Source organism: Acanthopagrus latus, chromosome 18 (genome assembly GCF_904848185.1).
Source record: "Acanthopagrus latus isolate v.2019 chromosome 18, fAcaLat1.1, whole genome shotgun sequence".
Classification (NCBI taxonomy): Eukaryota; Metazoa; Chordata; class Actinopteri; order Spariformes; family Sparidae; genus Acanthopagrus; species Acanthopagrus latus.
In genome coordinates, this window is record NC_051056.1 from 20,740,383 (window position 1) to 20,761,099 (window position 20,717).

At 43.9% G+C, this 20,717-nt stretch overlaps 4 protein-coding genes across 32 annotated transcripts in view; all 4 read left to right on the plus strand.

Moving 5' to 3' along the window:
- The window catches only part of LOC119007663 (protocadherin gamma-C5-like), a 261,083-nt gene that overhangs the window by 171,875 nt on the left and 68,491 nt on the right, over nucleotides 1-20,717 (plus strand). Inside the window, exon 1 of one of the 29 annotated variants that reach the window (XM_037077481.1) lies at nucleotides 7,598-10,141. The exons of 27 other annotated variants lie outside the window; for them this stretch is intronic. In XM_037077481.1, coding sequence (XP_036933376.1) covers nucleotides 7,721-10,141 — 2,421 coding nt within the window. In that variant the 5' untranslated portion in view covers nucleotides 7,598-7,720. Of the gene's footprint in view, nucleotides 1-7,597; nucleotides 10,142-20,717 lie in introns of those variants that run through there. One more of the 29 variants, XM_037077507.1, reaches the window with a different exon arrangement.
- LOC119007684 (protocadherin gamma-A9-like) lies at nucleotides 97-7,057 on the plus strand. Its single transcript, XM_037077541.1, has 2 exons — nucleotides 97-2,825; nucleotides 7,013-7,057. Exons 1-2 carry the CDS (start codon nucleotides 444-446, stop codon nucleotides 7,025-7,027), a joined length of 2,397 nt encoding a protein of 798 aa, XP_036933436.1. The 5' UTR covers nucleotides 97-443; the 3' UTR covers nucleotides 7,028-7,057.
- On the plus strand, nucleotides 10,674-13,424 carry LOC119007668 (protocadherin beta-16-like). Its single transcript, XM_037077523.1, has one exon. It carries the CDS (start codon nucleotides 10,851-10,853, stop codon nucleotides 13,299-13,301), a length of 2,451 nt encoding a protein of 816 aa, XP_036933418.1. The 5' UTR covers nucleotides 10,674-10,850; the 3' UTR covers nucleotides 13,302-13,424.
- LOC119008045 (protocadherin beta-16-like) lies at nucleotides 14,072-20,348 on the plus strand. The gene is made up of 2 exons (XM_037078071.1): nucleotides 14,072-16,690; nucleotides 20,301-20,348. Exons 1-2 carry the CDS (start codon nucleotides 14,291-14,293, stop codon nucleotides 20,346-20,348), a joined length of 2,448 nt encoding a protein of 815 aa, XP_036933966.1. The 5' UTR covers nucleotides 14,072-14,290.

Genomic DNA, 20,717 nt, shown 5'->3' on the forward strand with positions numbered 1-20,717 from the left:
CATGCTCATACACAAAAATTTGATGACGAATGTATGCAAAGTTCGACAATATTGCGATTAATTTAAACGTTTTTTCATTATTTCGGTAGCGCATACAATGCAGATTATTCTACTAGTTTGAGCTGATTTTAGGTTTACATTTCTTGCAATGCCACTCCATGAACTCAACGGGCCGCTGTTGGTCAACGTGTTGCGGATGTAGACAGGATTTAAAGCAGATCCTCCCATGTCATGTCGTTATTCCAGAGAAAGAACAAGGCGGAGAGCAGTATTCACGGACAAATTGTCTTCTCGATGGCTACCTCAAGCTGATGTATTTTCCTTCAACACTTGCGGATTTTATCGATATTCCTTTACCCTTTTATCCTCACGTGGAAATATTTTCATCGTGAAATCGAGTCTGACACGCTTTTTGTGGCGCAACGTAAACTGTGGATAGAACAATGAGACGGCAAGTGTTGTTTTTCATCTCGATATTCTCTCTCGGTTCAGTTCTCGGTCAAGTCAGCTACTCCATTCCGGAGGAAATGGCAAAGGGCTCTGTTGTGGGAAACATAGCACGGGATTTAGGTTTGGATGTGAGAAGACTGAAATCAGGTAAAGCCCGTATATTTACAGGCGACAGCGCAGAGTACATCGAGCTGAGCAGAGACAGGGGACTCCTGCTCGTTAAAGAGAGGATCGACAGAGAGTCGCTCTGCAGGCAGACGACGCCTTGTGCTCTGCATTTGCAGATTATTCTAGAGAACCCAATTGAGGTTTTCCGAATTACAGTAGAAATAACCGACATCAACGACAACAGCCCCAGTTTTAAAAATGACGAGAAACGTTTTGAAATTAGCGAGTCTGCAGTTATAGGATCTAAATTCGTGTTGGAAAGAGCGGTTGATGCCGACATCGGCGTTAATGGTCTGAAAAATTACAGCTTGAAACCTACAGATAATTTTGTACTGAAAATACAAAGTCATGCAGATGGAAATAAAAAGGTGGAAATGGTTTTACACAAGCCGTTAGATCGAGAGAAAGAGGAACACATATCCCTGCTGTTAACAGCTGTAGATGGTGGGGAACCTCAGATGTCCGGTACCGTGAAGATCTATGTGACCGTGCTCGATGCAAACGACAATGCTCCTGTTTTTCTGCAGTCAGTTTATAAGGCAGCCATAGCGGAAAACTCTCCGAAAGGAACAACACTGACAACAGTGAGTGCCTCTGATGCGGACAAAGGAACAAACGGGGAAGTGTCATATTCAGTGTCGACCACTATGGACAGTGTGTCTGACATATTTACCATCAATGAAAACGGTGAAGTGATTTTAGTTGGAACAGTAGACTATGAAAAAGCCAAGTATTATCAAATTGATATTGAAGCTAATGACAGTGGTGGTCTTTCTGATTCCAGCAAGGTGATAGTTGATATTATTGATGTTAATGATAACAAGCCTGTAATCAGTATACTCTCCAAATCTGATTCGATCCCAGAGGACTCTCCCCAAAATACAGTCATAGTTATGTTTAGTGTCCTTGACCCAGATTCAAGTAACAATGGTCAAGTGACCTGCAGAATAAATGGAAACATACCCTTTACTATTACAACTTCTTCAAATGATTTATATAGTTTAGTAACAGACAGTGATCTGGACAGAGAGAGAGCCTCTGAGTATAACATCAGTGTGACCTGCTCTGATGAAGGAGTGCCCTCCCTCTCCAGCAGCGTCACTCTCACCTTACAGATCTCTGACGTCAACGACAACGCGCCTGTCTTTGAGAGGAGCTCATATGAGGCCTACATTGTAGAAAACAACACACCAGGCCTCTCTATATTCACAGTGAGAGCCAGAGACGCTGACTGGAACCAGAATGCTCGTGTTTCTTACATCCTGGAGGACTCCTCTGTTAACGGAGTGCCAGTCTCCTCATATGTGTCCGTCAGTGCTGATAGTGGAGTCATCCATGCAGTGCGCTCTTTTGACTACGAGCAGATCAAAGATTTCCACTTCCGCGTCAAAGCGCAGGATGGAGGCTCTCCTCCACTCAGCAGTAATGTGAGTGTGAAAATAATGATCCAGGACCAGAACGACAACCCTCCTCAGGTTCTGTACCCGGTCCAGACTGGAGGCTCTGTGGTGGCTGAAATGGTGCCTCGTTCAGCAGATGTGGGCTATCTGGTGACTAAAGTGGTGGCTGTTGATGTGGACTCTGGACAGAATGCCTGGCTCTCCTATAAACTGCAGAAAGCCACAGACAGGGCGCTGTTTGAAGTGGGCTTACAGAATGGAGAAATCCGAACTATCCGCCAGGTGACTGATAAAGATGCTGTGAAACAGAGACTGACTGTTATAGTGGAGGACAACGGGCAGCCCTCTCGTTCAGCTACAGTCATTGTTAACGTGGCGGTGGCGGACAGCTTCCCAGAAGTGCTGTCAGAGTTCACTGACTTTCCTCACGACAAGGAGTACAATGACAACCTGACTTTTTACTTAGTGCTGGCTTTGGCTGTAGTGTCCTTCCTGTTCATCACGTGTTTAGTGGTTATTATATCAGTGAAAATCTACAGATGGAGACAGTCTCGCGTCCTGTATCACTCCAGTCTCCCTGTGATTCCATATTATCCTCCACGTTACTCAGACACTTTGGGGACAGGGACTCTCCCACACGTGTACAACTACGAGGTGTGCAGGACGACTGACTCCAGAAGGAGTGACTGTAAGTTCGGCGGAGCTGGTAGTCAGAACGTGTTGATAATGGACCCCAGTTCTACAGGGACGATGCAGCGGATACAGAGTGAGAAGAGCATCCTGGATGAACCAGACTCTCCTCTAGAGGTCAGTTGTGTGGAATGACATGAAGTGTGGCATCTCGCCCTCCTATAGCTCTTTTGTATTTATTACCGAGGCATCGCTCACTGAACTTGTAGATTTTAAAAAGCTCATGATGTGGTTATTCTTTCGTCTTTGGCCAGTTTTGCATTCCTATTAGAGGCCACCCTTTATACTTTCAGAAGACACTGTAATATCCACTACTATTCATTTTAAATGTCTTACAAAGTTGTCTCTTGTGTAAAATTCAGTAACATTTAAGCTTTGATAATTTTAACTGTAATCATACAAGCCTGACCCTGATCAAACTTTATACATATGACAATAGAAGGAATTCTTACAAACAGTCTAGCACTTTATGCCAAAAAAAATACAGCTGTTGAATGTAATCCAGTAATTTACAGAACTGTTCAGTGTCCGACTTTTTTGTTGACTTCGCAGTTTTCTAACTAGTATAAGGAAGTCTTGAGGAAGAACTTTATGTAGAATATAATGGGATGACTGACAGAGTGATATTTCTTGGGCTGACATGTCACTTAGTATATCACACTATAGTACTAACAATTCCTCTGCTCACAGTTTCTCAGTATTCTCCTCGTAAACATTCAAAATATCATCCTTTGAAATGATCCTGGAGGTGCTGATGTGAGAGTTTCAGAGTTTCAGCACAAACTATATGACTGAAATGTTTTGTTGTCCTCTCCAGGGTTCTTTAGATCACAAACTCTTTCTTGCATGAGATTGAACTGGCTGCACCTCCATGATTAAAAAAGTGAAGCTAAGAAGCACATTGACATCATCCTTGTTGTGCATGTATGTTATTTACATTTCCCACCTCCTGTTGATATACTGTTAGTCCCAGCAATGACAGACCAACAGAAACAGATATACAGTGTTTGTCACTTTGAATTTAAGTTTAAATGTGTGGATAATTAATAGAGAATAGTCAGTAAATGTGTAATATCTTGTCAGAATGACATTTCTAGGGTGCATATATGATGATGAGTCGTCTTTTGCTCCAGCTCTGTGGCAAAGAAAAAGGGCAGGTGAATGATTTTACTTGTTGAACTCCTCAGCTTGGTGCTGGTCATTGCTGATTACCAAGAAAATGTTCCTGCTTGAAATAAGTTTTACCAGCTTCTCAAAGATGGCCTGTTGGATTTCTCTTTTCAGTGATCACTTTACCATCTAAACTTAAAAAGGGCTATTTATTACAGATAATTTCAACAATTTACTAGAATTTATTGACATACTGTTTTTTTCATAGATTCCTTTTAGGATACAGTGTATAACAATCAACAATCTGATATCTGTCTTTGAATAAAAACAGATGATTAAGTTCATAATGAATGACCATATATTTGTGAGATACTTTAAATGTTTCTGTTATTTCCACGATTTAATTAGGCAGTTACATATTTGTTTAATTTCTGTGGAAGGAAGCCGTTGCTTGATGAATTTTATAACGACTGCAAGTCGTTTTTCTGGCTTCATATTGAACCTCCTACTGACATGGTGTAGTTTTCTGCAGTGCGAGTGTTTGGACTCTCAGGGCCGCTGTTGGCTAATGCAGAGCCTTCCCCCTCATCATTTGTTATATTTAACAGAGAAAGAGACTCACACGAAGCACACAACCGTCGACGCAGCGACCGGGACATATCCGCCCTGCGATTCATTCACTTCGGTTTCGAGATACTAAAAGATAATCACTCTTCCGCTGGATTACTTTGTGATACGGGGATCTCAGTGGTTTGGAATATCTCTTTACATCTTCAGTGTTTGTCGGAGATAAAATGTCGGACAGAACAATGAGACGGCAAGTACTGTTGTTCATCTCGATTTATTCCTTCAGCTCAGTGATCGGTCAGGTCACTTACTCCATTCCCGAGGAGATGTCTAAAGGCGCTTTAGTTGGAAACATAGCGCAGGATTTAGGCTTAGACGTGAGAAGACTGAAGACTGGTAAAGCGCGCATATATACAGGGGACAATGCGGAGTACATCGAGCTGAATAAAGACAGAGGAGCCCTGCTTGTGAAGGAGAGAATCGACAGAGAGGCGCTCTGTGGACAGACAACACCTTGCGCTTTACATCTACAGATTACGCTGGAAGAACCCATTGAATTCTTCACTGTTACAGTCGAAATTAATGACATTAACGATAATGCACCCAGCTTCAAAAAGGATGAGATGAAATTTAGGATTAGTGAGTCTGCTGTCATTGGAGCAAAATTTGTGCTAGAAAGAGCTATGGATCTAGACGTCGGTGTGAACGGGCTGCAGAGTTATTCGCTAAGACCTACAGACAATTTCCACCTGAAACTCCAGAATCAGCAGGATGGGAGTAAAAAGGTGGAGATGGTGTTGCAAAAACAACTAGACAGAGAGGCGCAGGAGCACCTCTCTTTAGCTCTAACAGCTATAGATGGTGGTGATCCTCAGCTGTCGGGAACAATGAGAATAGAAATATCAGTGCTAGACGTTAATGACAATGCTCCGGTATTTACCCAGGAAGTATATAAGGTAACTGTAGCGGAGACTGCACAAAAGGGCACAATATTGTGTACCGTTAGTGCTCTAGACGCAGATCAAGGTTCAAATGGAAGAGTGTCATATTCGATAACAAACACGTTGGATGATGTCCCCGTTATTTTTCAAATCGACGAGGAAAATGGTGTCGTAGCTTTATCTGGAAACCTGGATTATGAAAAGGCGCAGCACTATGAAATACACGTACAGGCTAGTGATGATGGAGGACTAACTGATTCATGCAAGATTATTGTAGAGGTGACAGACACGAACGATAATCACCCGTCTATTAATGTTATGTCTAAAACAAATTCAATATCGGAAGATTCTAAGCCAGGAACTGTGGTAACTATATTTAATGTAGAAGATCCTGACTCTGGTGAAAATGGCAAAGTCGCATGTAACATCGGTGAAAACATGCCATTTCTGATGAAAACGACGTCGAAAAAATTCTTCAGTCTAGTGACTGACAGCGAATTAGACAGAGAGAGAGCCTCTGAGTATAACATCAGTGTGACCTGCTCTGATGAAGGAGTGCCCTCCCTCTCCAGCAGCGTCACTCTCACCTTACAGATCTCTGACGTCAACGACAACGCGCCTGTCTTTGAGAGGAGCTCATATGAGGCCTACATTGTAGAAAACAACACACCAGGCCTCTCTATATTCACAGTGAGAGCCAGAGACGCTGACTGGAACCAGAATGCTCGTGTTTCTTACATCCTGGAGGACTCCTCTGTTAACGGAGTGCCAGTCTCCTCATATGTGTCCGTCAGTGCTGATAGTGGAGTCATCCATGCAGTGCGCTCTTTTGACTACGAGCAGATCAAAGATTTCCACTTCCGCGTCAAAGCGCAGGATGGAGGCTCTCCTCCACTCAGCAGTAATGTGAGTGTGAAAATAATGATCCAGGACCAGAACGACAACCCTCCTCAGGTTCTGTACCCGGTCCAGACTGGAGGCTCTGTGGTGGCTGAAATGGTGCCTCGTTCAGCAGATGTGGGCTATCTGGTGACTAAAGTGGTGGCTGTTGATGTGGACTCTGGACAGAATGCCTGGCTCTCCTATAAACTGCAGAAAGCCACAGACAGGGCGCTGTTTGAAGTGGGCTTACAGAATGGAGAAATCCGAACTATCCGCCAGGTGACTGATAAAGATGCTGTGAAACAGAGACTGACTGTTATAGTGGAGGACAACGGGCAGCCCTCTCGTTCAGCTACAGTCATTGTTAACGTGGCGGTGGCCGACAGCTTCCCGGAAGTGTTGTCGGAGTTCACTGACTTTCCTCACGACAAGGCGTACAATGACAACCTGACTTTTTACTTAGTGCTGGCTTTGGCTGTAGTGTCCTTCCTGTTCATCACGTGTTTAGTGGTTATTATATCAGTGAAAATCTACAGATGGAGACAGTCTCGCGTCCTGTATCACTCCAGTCTCCCTGTGATTCCATATTATCCTCCACGTTACTCAGACACTTTGGGGACAGGGACTCTCCCACACGTGTACAACTACGAGGTGTGCAGGACGACTGACTCCAGAAGGAGTGACTGTAAGTTCGGCGGAGCTGGTAGTCAGAACGTGTTGATAATGGACCCCAGTTCTACAGGGACGATGCAGCGGATACAGAGTGAGAAGAGCATCCTGGATGAACCAGACTCTCCTCTAGAGGTTGGAAAATACTAACATTTACTATGTTATAATCTTATACACAACACTTAAGTACTGGTGAATTAATTTTATGTTACAATTTGTTTCCGCAGCACTACAAATCAGACCATATAGAAATGGTTGAGACATTTGGACAATGCTCTAACAGTCACATTCAGCACCATGGTCAGCGACACTTGACCACTGATAAACGCCAGTTGAATGTCATTTCTTTCCCTTATTCTTCTCTGTTTTATTCCTTCTATCCATTTCAATCTTTAAAAACCCTGCTCGTGTTCCTATGTCATTTAAGTATGTTACTAAGCCTCTTCCACATATTATTTTTAAATACACATTTTGGGAAATATCAGTAAGATATTTTAGTGGCCGGAATGTGTGTGGATTTAACTCAGCCTGATAACCAGTGTGACTTTGCACTCACTCTGATCTCTTTGATTTCATTTGATGTAATTTGTATTTTCAACTCAAAGCGTCGCTGTTGGCAAGCGTGTTGCGATGTATCTAGATGTTAGTTTTTCCTCAGTGTGTCCTGCCCCTTCGTGTCGGTACGTTTGACACAATCAGAGAAAGAGGGAGCACACGGTCCGCGCTCATAAGTCTCGCTGCGACGAATGGAATAACTGGACTCTATAATTTGATTCCTTCAGTTGGATTTCTGACGATATTTGCGTTATTTGCTGTCGCGTCGGCTGCATTGGGAATGTTTTTATGTTAACGATGAAGGAAACGACTGCGGACAGAACAATGAGACGGCAAGTACTGTTGTTTCTCTCGGCCCTGTGTCTGAGCTGCGCGCTCGGGCAGGTCAGCTATTCAGTTCCCGAAGAAATGACCAAAGGATCTGTAGTTGGTAACATAGCGCATGATTTGGGTTTGGATCTTAAAAGGCTGAAATCGGGTAAAGCTCGAATCTATACAGGAGCCAGTGTAGAATACATCGGGCTGAATAAAGACAGAGGAGTCCTCCTCATCCAGGAGAGGATAGACAGAGAGGCGCTGTGTGGAGAGACGACGCCTTGTGCTTTGCATTTCCAATTAATTCTGGAGAATCCGATGGAACTGTTTCGTGTAACAGTAGAGATTACCGACATAAACGACAATACTCCCAGTTTCACTAACGCAGAAAAACGCTTTGAAATTAGCGAGTCTGCTGTGATTGGATCGAAATTCGTGTTGGAGAAAGCTTTTGATTCCGATATTGGAATGAATGGATTACAGCGATACTCGCTTTCTCCAACTGATAATTTTGTATTAAAATCTGGAAACCAGGCAGACAGAAGCAAAAAGGTGGAAATGGTTCTGCAGAAGCCTTTAGATCGAGAAAAGCAGGAGCACATCTCACTGTTGTTAACTGCTGTAGATGGAGGAGAGCCGCAGATGTCAGGGACAATGCAGATATTTGTCAGTGTCTTAGACGTGAATGATAACGCACCTACATTCGCTAAACCGCTATACAGAGCAAAAATATTGGAAAATTCTCCAAAAGGCACAAGTGTAACGACGGTGAGTGCATCTGATAAAGACATCGGATCAAACAGGGAAGTGTCGTATCTGATATCGCCCAGTGAACGTCTTTTGTCTAATTTGTTTAAGATAGATTCAAATACTGGTGAAATTATGCTGGTCGGTGAAATTGATTATGAGAAAGCGAAAATATACGAAATTGACATTGAAGCTGTGGACAGTGGAGGACTGTCTGATTCCACTAAAGTGATTGTTGACGTCATTGATATAAATGACAATAATCCTCATATCAACATTGTGTCTAAATCTGACTCCATATCAGAGGACTCACCTCCAAGCACTGTTATCGCGATGTTAAGTGTAAATGACCCAGATTCAGAGAGTAATGGAGAGGTAGAGTGTAATATAGACCCTAACATTCCCTTTAAAATACAAACCACGTTAAATGGATTTTATACATTAGTCACAGAGGTCGCTTTAGACAGAGAGATCGCGTCACAGTATAATGTAACAGTGACCTGCTCTGATGAAGGAGTGCCCTCCCTCTCCAGCAGCGTCACTCTCACCTTACAGATCTCTGACGTCAACGACAACCCGCCTGTCTTTGAGAGGAGCTCATATGAGGCCTACATTGTAGAAAACAACACACCAGGCCTCTCTATATTCACACTGAGAGCCAGAGACGCTGACTGGAACCAGAATGCTCGTGTTTCTTACATCCTGGAGGACTCCTCTGTTAACGGAGTGCCAGTCTCCTCATATGTGTCCGTCAGTGCTGATAGTGGAGTCATCCATGCAGTGCGCTCTTTTGACTACGAGCAGATCAAAGATTTCCACTTCCGCGTCAAAGCGCAGGATGGAGGCTCTCCTCCACTCAGCAGTAATGTGAGTGTGAAAATAATGATCCAGGACCAGAACGACAACCCTCCTCAGGTTCTGTACCCGGTCCAGACTGGAGGCTCTGTGGTGGCTGAAATGGTGCCTCGTTCAGCAGATGTGGGCTATCTGGTGACTAAAGTGGTGGCTGTTGATGTGGACTCTGGACAGAATGCCTGGCTCTCCTATAAACTGCAGAAAGCCACAGACAGGGCGCTGTTTGAAGTGGGCTTACAGAATGGAGAGATCCGAACTATCCGCCAGGTGACTGATAAAGATGCTGTGAAACAGAGACTGACTGTTATAGTGGAGGACAACGGGCAGCCCTCTCGTTCAGCTACAGTCATTGTTAACGTGGCGGTGGCGGACAGCTTCCCGGAAGTGCTGTCGGAGTTCACTGACTTTCCTCACGACAAGGAGTACAATGACAACCTGACTTTTTACTTAGTGCTGGCTTTGGCTGTAGTGTCCTTCCTGTTCATCACGTGTTTAGTGGTTATTATATCAGTGAAAATCTACAGATGGAGACAGTCTCGCGTCCTGTATCACTCCAGTCTCCCTGTGATTCCATATTATCCTCCACGTTACTCAGACACTTTGGGGACAGGGACTCTCCCACACGTGTACAACTACGAGGTGTGCAGGACGACTGACTCCAGAAGGAGTGACTGTAAGTTCGGCGGAGCTGGTAGTCAGAACGTGTTGATAATGGACCCCAGTTCTACAGGGACGATGCAGCGGATACAGAGTGAGAAGAGCATCCTGGATGAACCAGACTCTCCTCTGGAGGTTAGAAAACACTAACATTTCATTTGTTTTAATCTCATGCAAATCAGAGCTATAGAACCGGGAGATGTTATTTAATTAGGTAATTTATCTCAGCAGAAGTAATAAAACAGTCCACATATAAATGATTGAGACGTTTGGACAATGCACTAACAGTCCCATTCAGCACCATGGTCAGTGACACTTGACCACTGCTAACGCCAGTTGAATGTCATGTGTTTTTATTGTTCATCTGTTATACACTTTCTATACATTTCATTCTGTAATACACTGCTTCTGTTACTTCACCATTCTATTGCGTATCAAATACTCTTCGCCACATTATTGTCAAAATACACATTTTGCGAAATATCAGTATGATATTTTAGTGGCCAGAATGTGTGTGGATTTAACTCAGCCCGATAACCAGTGTGACTTTGCACTCACCTGGTTCTCTGAGAATTTTTTGATGTAATTTGTATTTTCAACTCAAAGCGTCGCTGTTGGCAAGCGTGTTGCGATGTATCTAGATGTTATTTTTTCCTCAGTGTGTCCTGCCCCTTCGTGTCGGTACGTTCGACACAATCAGAGAAAGACGGAGCACACGGTCCGCGCTCATAAGTCTCGCTGCGACGAATGGAATAATTGGACTCTATATTTTGCTTCCTTCAGTTGGATTTCTGACGATATTTGCGTCATTTGCTGTCGTGTCGGCTGCATTGGGAATGTTTTTATGTTAACGATGAAGGAAACGACTGCGGACAGAACAATGAGACGGCAAGTACTGTTGTTTCTCTCGGCCCTGTGTCTGAGCTGCGCGCTCGGGCAGGTCAGCTATTCAGTTCCCGAAGAAATGACCAAAGGATCTGTAGTTGGTAACATAGCGCATGATTTAGGTTTGGATCTTAAAAGGCTGAAATCGGGTAAAGCTCGAGTCTATACAGGAGCCAGTGTAGAATACATCGGGCTGAATAAAGACAGAGGAGTCCTCCTCATCCAGGAGAGGATAGACAGAGAGGCGCTGTGTGGAGAGACGACGCCTTGTGCTTTGCATTTCCAGTTAATTCTGGAGAATCCGATGGAACTGTTTCGTGTAACAGTAGAGATTACCGACATAAACGACAATACTCCCAGTTTCACTAACGCTGAAAAACGCTTTGAAATTAGCGAATCTGCTGTGATTGGATCGAAATTCATATTAGCAAATGCTATTGATTCCGACATCGGGATGAATGGATTACAGCGATACTCGCTTTCTCCAACTGATAATTTCGTGTTAAAATTAGAAAACCAGGCAGACGGAGGTAAAAAGGTAGAAATGGTTCTGCAGAAGCCTTTAGATCGGGAACAGCAGGAGCACATCTCACTGTTGTTAACTGCTGTAGATGGAGGAGAGCCGCAGATGTCAGGGACAATGCAGATATTTGTCAGTGTCTTGGATGCGAATGATAACGCACCTACATTCGCTAAACCCCTATACAGAGCAAAAATACTGGAAAATTCTCCAAAAGGCACAAGTGTAACGACTGTGAGTGCATCTGATAAAGACATCGGTCTGAACAAAGATGTATCTTATCTGATTTCTACCAGCAAACGTCTAATATCTGAACTGTTTAAGATTGATTCAAAGACTGGTGAAATTCTACTGGTCGGTGAAATTGATTATGAGAAAGCGAAATCTTATCAAATGGCTATTGAAGCTGTGGACAGTGGAGGATTGTCTGATTCCACTAAAGTGATCGTTGACGTCATTGATATTAATGACAATAATCCTCAAATAAACATTGTGTCTAAATCAGACTCCATATTAGAGGACTCACCTCCAAACACTGTTATCGCGATGTTAAGTGTGAATGACCCAGATTCAGAGAGTAATGGAGAGGTAGAGTGTAATATAGACCCTAACATTCCCTTTAAAATACAAACCACGTTAAATGGATTTTATACATTAGTCACAGAGGTCGCTTTAGACAGAGAGATCGCGTCACAGTATAATATCAGTGTGACCTGCTCTGATGAAGGAGTGCCCTCCCTCTCCAGCAGCGTCACTCTCACCTTACAGATCTCTGACGTCAACGACAACGCGCCTGTCTTTGAGAGGAGCTCATATGAGGCCTACATTGTAGAAAACAACACACCAGGCCTCTCTATATTCACAGTGAGAGCCAGAGACGCTGACTGGAACCAGAATGCTCGTGTTTCTTACATCCTGGAGGACTCCTCTGTTAACGGAGTGCCAGTCTCCTCATATGTGTCCGTCAGTGCTGATAGTGGAGTCATCCATGCAGTGCGCTCTTTTGACTACGAGCAGATCAAAGATTTCCACTTCCGCGTCAAAGCGCAGGATGGAGGCTCTCCTCCACTCAGCAGTAACGTGAGTGTGAAAATAATGATCCAGGACCAGAACGACAACCCTCCACAGGTTCTGTACCCGGTCCAGACTGGAGGCTCTGTGGTGGCTGAAATGGTGCCTCGTTCAGCAGATGTGGGCTATCTGGTGACTAAAGTGGTGGCTGTTGATGTGGACTCTGGACAGAATGCCTGGCTCTCCTATAAACTGCAGAAAGCCACAGACAGGGCGCTGTTTGAAGTGGGCTTACAGAATGGAGAAATCCGAACTATCCGCCAGGTGACTGATAAAGATGCTGTAAAACAGAGACTGACTGTTATAGTGGAGGACAACGGGCAGCCCTCTCGTTCAGCTACAGTCATTGTTAACGTGGCGGTGGCCGACAGCTTCCCGGAAGTGCTGTCGGAGTTCACCGACTTTCCTCACGACAAGGAGTACAATGACAACCTGACTTTTTACTTAGTGCTGGCTTTGGCTGTAGTGTCCTTCCTGTTCATCACGTGTTTAGTGGTTATTATATCAGTGAAAATCTACAGATGGAGACAGTCTCGCGTCCTGTATCACTCCAGTCTCCCTGTGATTCCATATTATCCTCCACGTTACTCAGACACTTTGGGGACAGGGACTCTCCCACACGTGTACAACTACGAGGTGTGCAGGACGACTGACTCCAGAAGGAGTGACTGTAAGTTCGGCGGAGCTGGTAGTCAGAACGTGTTGATAATGGACCCCAGTTCTACAGGGACGATGCAGCGGATACAGAGTGAGAAGAGCATCCTGGATGAACCAGACTCTCCTCTAGAGGTCGGTCCTAATGTGTTAATATCACTGTAACCTGTTCGCATGTTCTCTGTAATGAAACATTCTTTACCAGGCGCTTCATATCACTAGTTTGCTATCAGCACCATGGTCAGAGGCGCGGCTGTCAACTTGGACTTTGTTTGCTTGTTTTTTTTTTCCAACTTTAATACATTTTCCGATGGCGAGTCTGTTTGAAAGACTACATGTGTTTAAGTCAGCAGGAGGTGTTTCGGGCCGCACATATCATTTGTTTGCTATCAGCACCATGGACAGAGGCGGTGTTGTCGTATTGGGCCCTTGAATATTTGAGAGTTTCGAGTGTGTTTGCGAGATTGTGTGTTTATATTTGCAAGCGGAGTGTGCATTGGGTCAATGTTTTTCGGAAGTGATCTGTCAGTCTATGTCTTTCAGTCTGTTTGTTTGTCATAATATGCCAATTTTCAAGTTGCATATAAATGATTCCAATTATTCAAACGTATTCGTGTTGGTAATTATGGTTCGAATTTCAGTCTTCGTCCATATAACAAATTGGCTTCATAATTGTTTAATTTCTACTGTGTTAGAATGGAAAATACGATGACCTTCTTTAACCACAGTGGGGAGTAAGCCGCTCACTATCCTGTTGTGCGCGAATCATATCACCTATTTAACTGGACTTTTCGTCTGTTACACATATCAACTGTGTTCCCTCCTTTACAGTATGTTTATTTTTCCTCCGGTGGTTTCTGTAGTTCATTGCTTTGTACTCTTAGGGCCGCTGTTGGCCAGTGTGTTTATGTCTCTCGGTGCATTTGAAGAGAAACCGCCCCCATCATGATGCTATCGGAGAGAGAAAGAAAGGCACGGGGCTGCGACGGCGGCGTGCACTTAAACGACAGCATCGCACAAGCTCGTGTTTTATGCCGATTTGGACGATTATGGAGGGATACATTTCTGCAGTTTTTCATGAAATTTAACGGACCGTACATATCCGGATACAGAGGAACATAATTCGTCTCATTGAATTTCGCAAGGAAAAAAAAATGTCGGACAGAACAATGAGACGGCAAGTACTGTTGTTTTCACTGGTGCTTCAGCTCACTTCGGTGCTCGGACAGGTCAGCTACTCCATTCCTGAGGAGATGCTGGGTGGATCTTTAGTCGGTAATATAGCTCAGGATTTGGGTTTGGATATAAAGCGACTGAAATCAGGTAAAGCTCGCGTCTATACGGGAGACAGTGCGGGATACATCGAGCTGCACAAAGAACGAGGAGTCCTCCTCATCAAGGACAAGATAGACAGAGAGGCGATTTGCAGACAGACTACGCCTTGTGCGTTACATTTTCAGATCATTTTGGAGAACCCCATGGAGTTCTACAGTGTCACAGTCGAGATCACCGACGTAAATGACAATCCTCCCACGTTTGAAAAAAATGAAGTCAGTTTTAAAATCAGCGAGTCTGCTGTTATTGGATCGAAATTTGTCTTAGACAGAGCGATAGATCTTGACGTCGGAAAAAATGGTCTGCAAAAATACGATCTTAAACCAACAGATAATTTTGTACTGAAACGAGACAGTCAGGGTGACGGGACGGAAAAGATTGAGATGGTTTTACAGAAGCCTCTCGACAGAGAAAAGGAAGAAATGATATCACTGGTTTTAACAGCGTTTGATGGAGGAGATCCGCAAATGTCAGGGACAATTCGGATTTTCATCACGGTGTTAGATGTGAATGATAATGCGCCTGTTTTTACACAGTCCACCTACACAGCCACTGTGTTTGAAAATGCCCCAGAAGGCACTGTTGTCACCAGCGTTACTGCGTCAGATGCAGATTATGGAATGAATGGCAGAATAAAATATTCAATTACAAACAGTTTGGATCAAGCACATGCACTGTTTCAGATAAACGAAGACAGTGGTGAAATAACATTAATTGGAAATATTGACTATGAAAAAGCACGGATTTACCATATTAATATACGTGCAAGTGACGATGGTGGACTTACAGATTCATGTAAAGTCAGAGTTGAGGTGGTGGATGTGAACGACAACAAACCAACAATTAATATCATGTCGAAATCAAACATGATTTCTGAACACTCTAAATTGAACACTGTTGTAGCAATGATGAACGTTCAAGACCCAGACTCAAATGAAAACGGTAAAGTTCACTGTTTTATAAACGATAACACCCCTTTGACTATAAAGTCGACATCTAATAATTTCTATAGTTTGGTAACAGACAGTGAGTTAGACAGAGAGATCGCGTCACAGTATAATGTAACAGTGACCTGCTCTGATGAAGGAGTGCCCTCCCTCTCCAGCAGCGTCACTCTCACCCTACAGATCTCTGACGTCAACGACAACGCGCCTGTCTTTGAGAGGAGCTCATATGAGGCCTACATTGTAGAAAACAACACACCAGGCCTCTCTATATTCACAGTGAGAGCCAGAGACGCTGACTGGAACCAGAATGCTCGTGTTTCTTACATCCTGGAGGACTCCTCTGTTAACGGAGTGCCAGTCTCCTCATATGTGTCCGTCAGTGCTGATAGTGGAGTCATCCATGCAGTGCGCTCTTTTGACTACGAGCAGATCAAAGATTTCCACTTCCGCGTCAAAGCGCAGGATGGAGGCTCTCCTCCACTCAGCAGTAATGTGAGTGTGAAAATAATGATCCAGGACCAGAACGACAACCCTCCTCAGGTTCTGTACCCGGTCCAGACTGGAGGCTCTGTGGTGGCTGAAATGGTGCCTCGTTCAGCAGATGTGGGCTATCTGGTGACTAAAGTGGTGGCTGTTGATGTGGACTCTGGACAGAATGCCTGGCTCTCCTATAAACTGCAGAAAGCCACAGACAGGGCGCTGTTTGAAGTGGGCTTACAGAATGGAGAAATCCGAACTATCCGCCAGGTGACTGATAAAGATGCTGTGAAACAGAGACTGACTGTTATAGTGGAGGACAACGGGCAGCCCTCTCGTTCAGCTACAGTCATTGTTAACGTGGCGGTGGCCGACAGCTTCCCGGAAGTGCTGTCGGAGTTCACTGACTTTCCTCACGACAAGGAGTACAATGACAACCTGACTTTTTACTTAGTGCTGGCTTTAGCTGTAGTGTCCTTCCTGTTCATCACGTGTTTAGTGGTTATTATATCAGTAAAAATCTACAGATGGAGACAGTCTCGCGTCCTGTATCACTCCAGTCTCCCTGTGATTCCATATTATCCTCCACGTTACTCAGACACTTTGGGGACAGGGACTCTCCCACACGTGTACAACTACGAGGTGTGCAGGACGACTGACTCCAGAAGGAGTGACTGTAAGTTCGGCGGAGCTGGTAGTCAGAACGTGTTGATAATGGACCCCAGTTCAACAGGGACGATGCAGCGGATACAGAGTGAGAAGAGCATCCTGGATGAACCAGACTCTCCTCTAGAGGTCGGTCCTAGTGTGGTAATTTCAGTGTAACCTGTTTACATGTTCTCTCTGATGAGTATTATTTACCAGGCGCCATATATCACCCGTTTGCTATCAGCACCATGGACAGAGGCGCTGTTGTCGCCCTGGACTTTGTGTCCATGTTCTGTTTGACCTTTAATACAGCTGGCAGGGGCGAGTGTGTGCATGTAAGTCTGCAGGGGGTGTGGGTGGGGCCAGTATTTTTCTGAAATGCTTCCTTGTTGCAGGACTTCATTAATTGTACTTTAGTATTATTTTTTGTGAGCATCAGTGTCTGAATAGCTTAGGTTTCATGCCTCTACTGAAGAGGATACGTGAGCTCGCTTGCACTGATCACTTCATTTCTTGACATCCTTGTCTGCTTGTTAAGTGACTCTAACCTTTTTTGTTTCTTTCTTAATGATACAAAACCTGTCTACCCATTTGGTTTTGTAGCACAGAGTTTGGTTAGATGATTAAAATAAGTTATTTGATTTTAACTCTTCATAGTTTAATTTTTATCCTGATTGGACTTTCAAGATCATTCTATACATTCACGAAACTATCACATGATACTTTTGCTATTGTAATATTCTATTGCGAACAATACATTTGGATAGATCTGTAATTAGATAGTGATATCACAGACTTTAACCCAAACGGTTCTGAGGGTAGTAAAATACTAGTTTGCAACTAATATCGCTTCTTTAATAATAATAAAAATTAATAATGATAATAATAATAATAATAATAATAATAATAATAATAATAATAATAATAATAATAATAATAATAATGATGATGATGATAATAATAATAATAATAATAATAATAATAATAATAATAATAATAATAATAATAATAATAATAATAATAATAATAATAATAATAATTGTGTTTGTTTTTTTCCATCATCAATCACGTTTCTCTTCCTCCTTTTCCCAACATATGCTGTTCTGTGTATTGAACAGAAAGGGCCGCTATTGGCCAGAGTGTGGCAGTCTCCGACAGGGCTGGTAACTGTACCTCCCCCTCAGATTGTGACATGGCAGACAATAAAACAGCCTCTAACCGCCTGTCCTCCTTTATATGGAAAAGTACTCGCGGACACGGAAAGCTGCTATTTTTTTCCTGAACATTTCCTTCGTGCTCGGTCGGTAATTTTGACTATATTCGTATGGATTACAGTTTCCTTTAAACGACACTGGATTACACCGACTAAACAATGAGACGGCAAGTACTGTTGTTCATCCTCGTCCTCCCTCTCGCTGCGGTGCTCGGGCAGGCCAGCTACTCCATTCCCGAGGAAATGGAGAAAGGTTCATTAGTCTGTAATTTAGCTCAAGATTTGGGTTTAGATGTCAAAAGGCTCAAATCGGGTAAAGCTCGTATTCATTCGGGAGATAGCGCAGAATACATTGAGCTGAACAGAGAGAGGGGAGTCCTCCTCATCAAACAGAGAATAGACAGAGAAACGTTGTGCGGAGAAACGACGCCCTGTGCTTTACATTTACAGATGATTTTGGAAAACCCAATGGAATTGTTTAGCATAACAATAGAAATCACAGACATAAACGATAATGCTCCGAGCTTCGCGTCGACCGAGAAGCATTTTGAAATCAGCGAGTCCGCAGTTATTGGGTCGAAATTTGTTCTGGAGAAAGCCATCGATGCTGACATTGGCACGAATGATCTCCAAAGCTACTCACTTAAACCGACACATAATTTCGAACTCAAACTGGAGAATCAGGCAGACGGAAGCAAAAAGGTAGAGATGGTGCTGCAGAAGCCTCTCGATCGAGAGCAGCAGGAGAAGATATCACTGTTGTTAACTGCTGTGGATGGCGGACAGCCGCGTATGTCAGGTACAATGCAGATAAATGTTAACGTATTAGATGTAAACGACAACGCACCAATTTTCACTAAGCCGTTATACAAGGCAACACTAACCGAGAATTCCCCGAAAGGGACGAGTGTTATAGCCGTCCGTGCGTCTGACAAAGATGGAGGATCTAATGCAGAAATTTCATACGCTATTTCAAATAGCAAGCGTCGGTTATCTGACTTATTTCAGATCGACAGAAAAACAGGAGAGGTTATCTTGATCGGTGAAATAGATTATGAAAAGACGAAGCTCTTCCAGATTGATATAGAGGCTTCAGATAATGGAGGACTCTCTGACTCCAGTAAGATCCTCGTCGATATCACTGACGTCAATGACAACAGCCCTCAGATGAAAATACTCTCTAAATCAGACAGCATTCTAGAGGACTCTCCTGAGAGTACTGTCATTGCTGTGCTAAGCGTAAATGACCCAGACTCTGAGAGGAATGGGGAGGCGAAGTGTAATATTAACAACGACATTCCCTTTAAAATTCAAAACACCATGAATGGATTTTATAGTTTAGTTACTGAGATAGCGTTGGACAGAGAAGCCTCCTCGCAATATAACATCAGTGTGACCTGCTCTGATGAAGGAGTGCCCTCCCTCTCCAGCAGCGTCACTCTCACCTTACAGATCTCTGACGTCAACGACAACGCGCCTGTCTTTGAGAGGAGCTCATATGAGGCCTACATTGTAGAAAACAACACACCAGGCCTCTCTATATTCACAGTGAGAGCCAGAGACGCTGACTGGAACCAGAATGCTCGTGTTTCTTACATCCTGGAGGACTCCTCTGTTAACGGAGTGCCAGTCTCCTCATATGTGTCCGTCAGTGCTGATAGTGGAGTCATCCATGCAGTGCGCTCTTTTGACTACGAGCAGATCAAAGATTTCCACTTCCGCGTCAAAGCGCAGGATGGAGGCTCTCCTCCACTCAGCAGTAATGTGAGTGTGAAAATAATGATCCAGGACCAGAACGACAACCCTCCTCAGGTTCTGTACCCGGTCCAGACTGGAGGCTCTGTGGTGGCTGAGATGGTGCCTCGTTCAGCAGATGTGGGCTATCTGGTGACTAAAGTGGTGGCTGTTGATGTGGACTCTGGACAGAATGCCTGGCTCTCCTATAAACTGCAGAAAGCCACAGACAGGGCGCTGTTTGAAGTGGGCTTACAGAATGGAGAAATCCGAACTATCCGCCAGGTGACTGATAAAGATGCTGTGAAACAGAGACTGACTGTTATAGTGGAGGACAACGGGCAGCCCTCTCGTTCAGCTACAGTCATTGTTAACGTGGCGGTGGCCGACAGCTTCCCGGAAGTGCTGTCGGAGTTCACTGACTTTCCTCACGACAAGGAGTACAATGACAACCTGACTTTTTACTTAGTGCTGGCTTTGGCTGTAGTGTCCTTCCTGTTCATCACGTGTTTAGTGGTTATTATATCAGTGAAAATCTACAGATGGAGACAGTCTCGCGTCCTGTATCACTCCAGTCTCCCTGTGATTCCATATTATCCTCCACGTTACTCAGACACTTTGGGGACAGGGACTCTCCCACACGTGTATAACTACGAGGTTTGCAGGACGACTGACTCCAGAAGGAGTGACTGTAAGTTCGGCGGAGCTGGTAGTCAGAACGTGTTGATAATGGACCCCAGTTCAACAGGGACGATGCAGCGGATGCAGAGTGAGAAGAGCATCCTGGATGAACCCGACTCTCCTCTAGAGGTTGGTCAAATGGTTAATCTGTTTTCAGCGCTTGCTGGCACTATGTGACTGATAAGTAATTGTAAAGGCGTCAGTTAGGCACTATATCAGCACCTTGGACAGTGACAATGACACCACAGTCCCACATTTGCCCCTTGTCTTTGACCCTCCCTGTAAATAGTCTCTTTTCATGTATTATTTTAATTCCTATTTTATACGAATGGATCACTATAGGAAGAACATTTTTTAGAATGATTATTCCGGCAGGTTGGACGGGCTACTTATACGTTTATTACCATGTCCTGACTGTGGTATTTGAATTTACATGACACCATTACTGTTTTTATGTACTTTCACCATCTGAACTCATCGGGCCGCTGTTGCCCAATATGTTGCAGTTCCGAGTTGCTTTTGTAACTGGGTGTCTCAGTCATCCTC